This window comes from Onychostruthus taczanowskii, unplaced genomic scaffold (assembly GCF_017590055.1).
Source record: "Onychostruthus taczanowskii isolate IOZ18803 unplaced genomic scaffold, ASM1759005v1 scaffold510, whole genome shotgun sequence".
NCBI lineage: Eukaryota > Metazoa > Chordata > Aves > Passeriformes > Passeridae > Onychostruthus > Onychostruthus taczanowskii.
The window spans coordinates 1-1,029 of record NW_024502681.1 but is presented as its reverse complement, the minus strand read 5'-3'; the positions used below and the strand labels follow the sequence as shown (position 1 = coordinate 1,029).

Sequence of the window (1,029 nt, the reverse complement as noted above, 5' to 3'; positions counted from 1 at the left end):
CTTGTCCCCGTGCCCCCCCGTGTCCCGTGTCCCCCCGTGTCCCCCCCGTGTCCCGTGTCCCCTCACCCGCCAGCCGCTCCATCATCTCGGGGCTGTGCTGGGGGGTGGGCGCGATGCGCAGCAGCTCCCCCCCCCGCGGCACGGTGGGGGGGTTGATGGCCTGCACGAACATCCCCCGCTCCAGCAGCGCCCGGCTCAGGCGGGTGGCGGCCAGCGCGTCCCCGACCTGCCCCAAAACCCGAAAAATCACCCCAAAGTCAGCCCCAAGTGATCACCGCGCAACCGGCAAAAATCAGCCCAAAATCACCCCGAAACCGGCAAAAATCAGCCCCGAATCTCCCCGAAACCGGCAAAAATCAGCCCAAAATCACCCCAAAACCGGCAAAAATCAGCCCAAAATCACCCCGAAATCGGCAAAAATCAGCCCAAAATCACCCCGAAATCGGCAAAAATCAGACCCAAATCCCCCCAAAGTCACCCAAAAATCAACCCGAAATAATCACCCCAAAACCCGCGAAAATCACCCCAAAATCAGCCCCAAACGATCACCCCAAAACCGGCAAAAATCAGCCCCAAATCCCCCCAAAGTCACCCAAAAATCAACCCGAAATAATCACCCCAAAACCCGCGAAAATCACCCCAAAATCAGCCCCAAACGATCACCCCAAAACCGGCAAAAATCAGCCCCAAATCCCCCCAAAATCGGCAAAAAATCAGACCAAAATCACCCTGAAATAATCATCCCAATATCGGCAAAAATCAGCCCAAAATCAGCCCAAAATCAACCCAAAATATACCCCCCAAAGTCAGCCCCAAATCCACCCAAAACTGGCAAAAAATCACCCCAAAATCACCCCGAAATAATCACCCCAAAATCCCCTGAAATCACCCCACATCACCCCAAAATCAGCTCCAAATAACCACCCCAAAATCAGCCAAAATGACCTGAAAATCACCCAAAATACTCACCCCAAAATCCCCCCAAACCCCTTCGACCCCCCGAAAATCCCCCAAAACCTCCCCAAAATC

General features: G+C 54.4%; 1 protein-coding gene across 1 annotated transcript in view; it reads right to left on the bottom strand.

Annotated features, from left to right (window-relative positions):
- The window catches only part of LOC121342197 (5-aminolevulinate synthase, erythroid-specific, mitochondrial-like), a 1,234-nt gene extending 926 nt beyond the window's left edge, over positions 1 to 308 (bottom strand). Inside the window, exon 1 of the mRNA XM_041416430.1 lies at positions 67 to 308. Coding sequence (XP_041272364.1) covers positions 67 to 172 — 106 coding nt within the window. The 5' untranslated portion in view covers positions 173 to 308. The remainder of the gene's footprint in view (positions 1 to 66) is intronic.
- Positions 309 to 1,029: the final 721 nt, after the last annotated feature.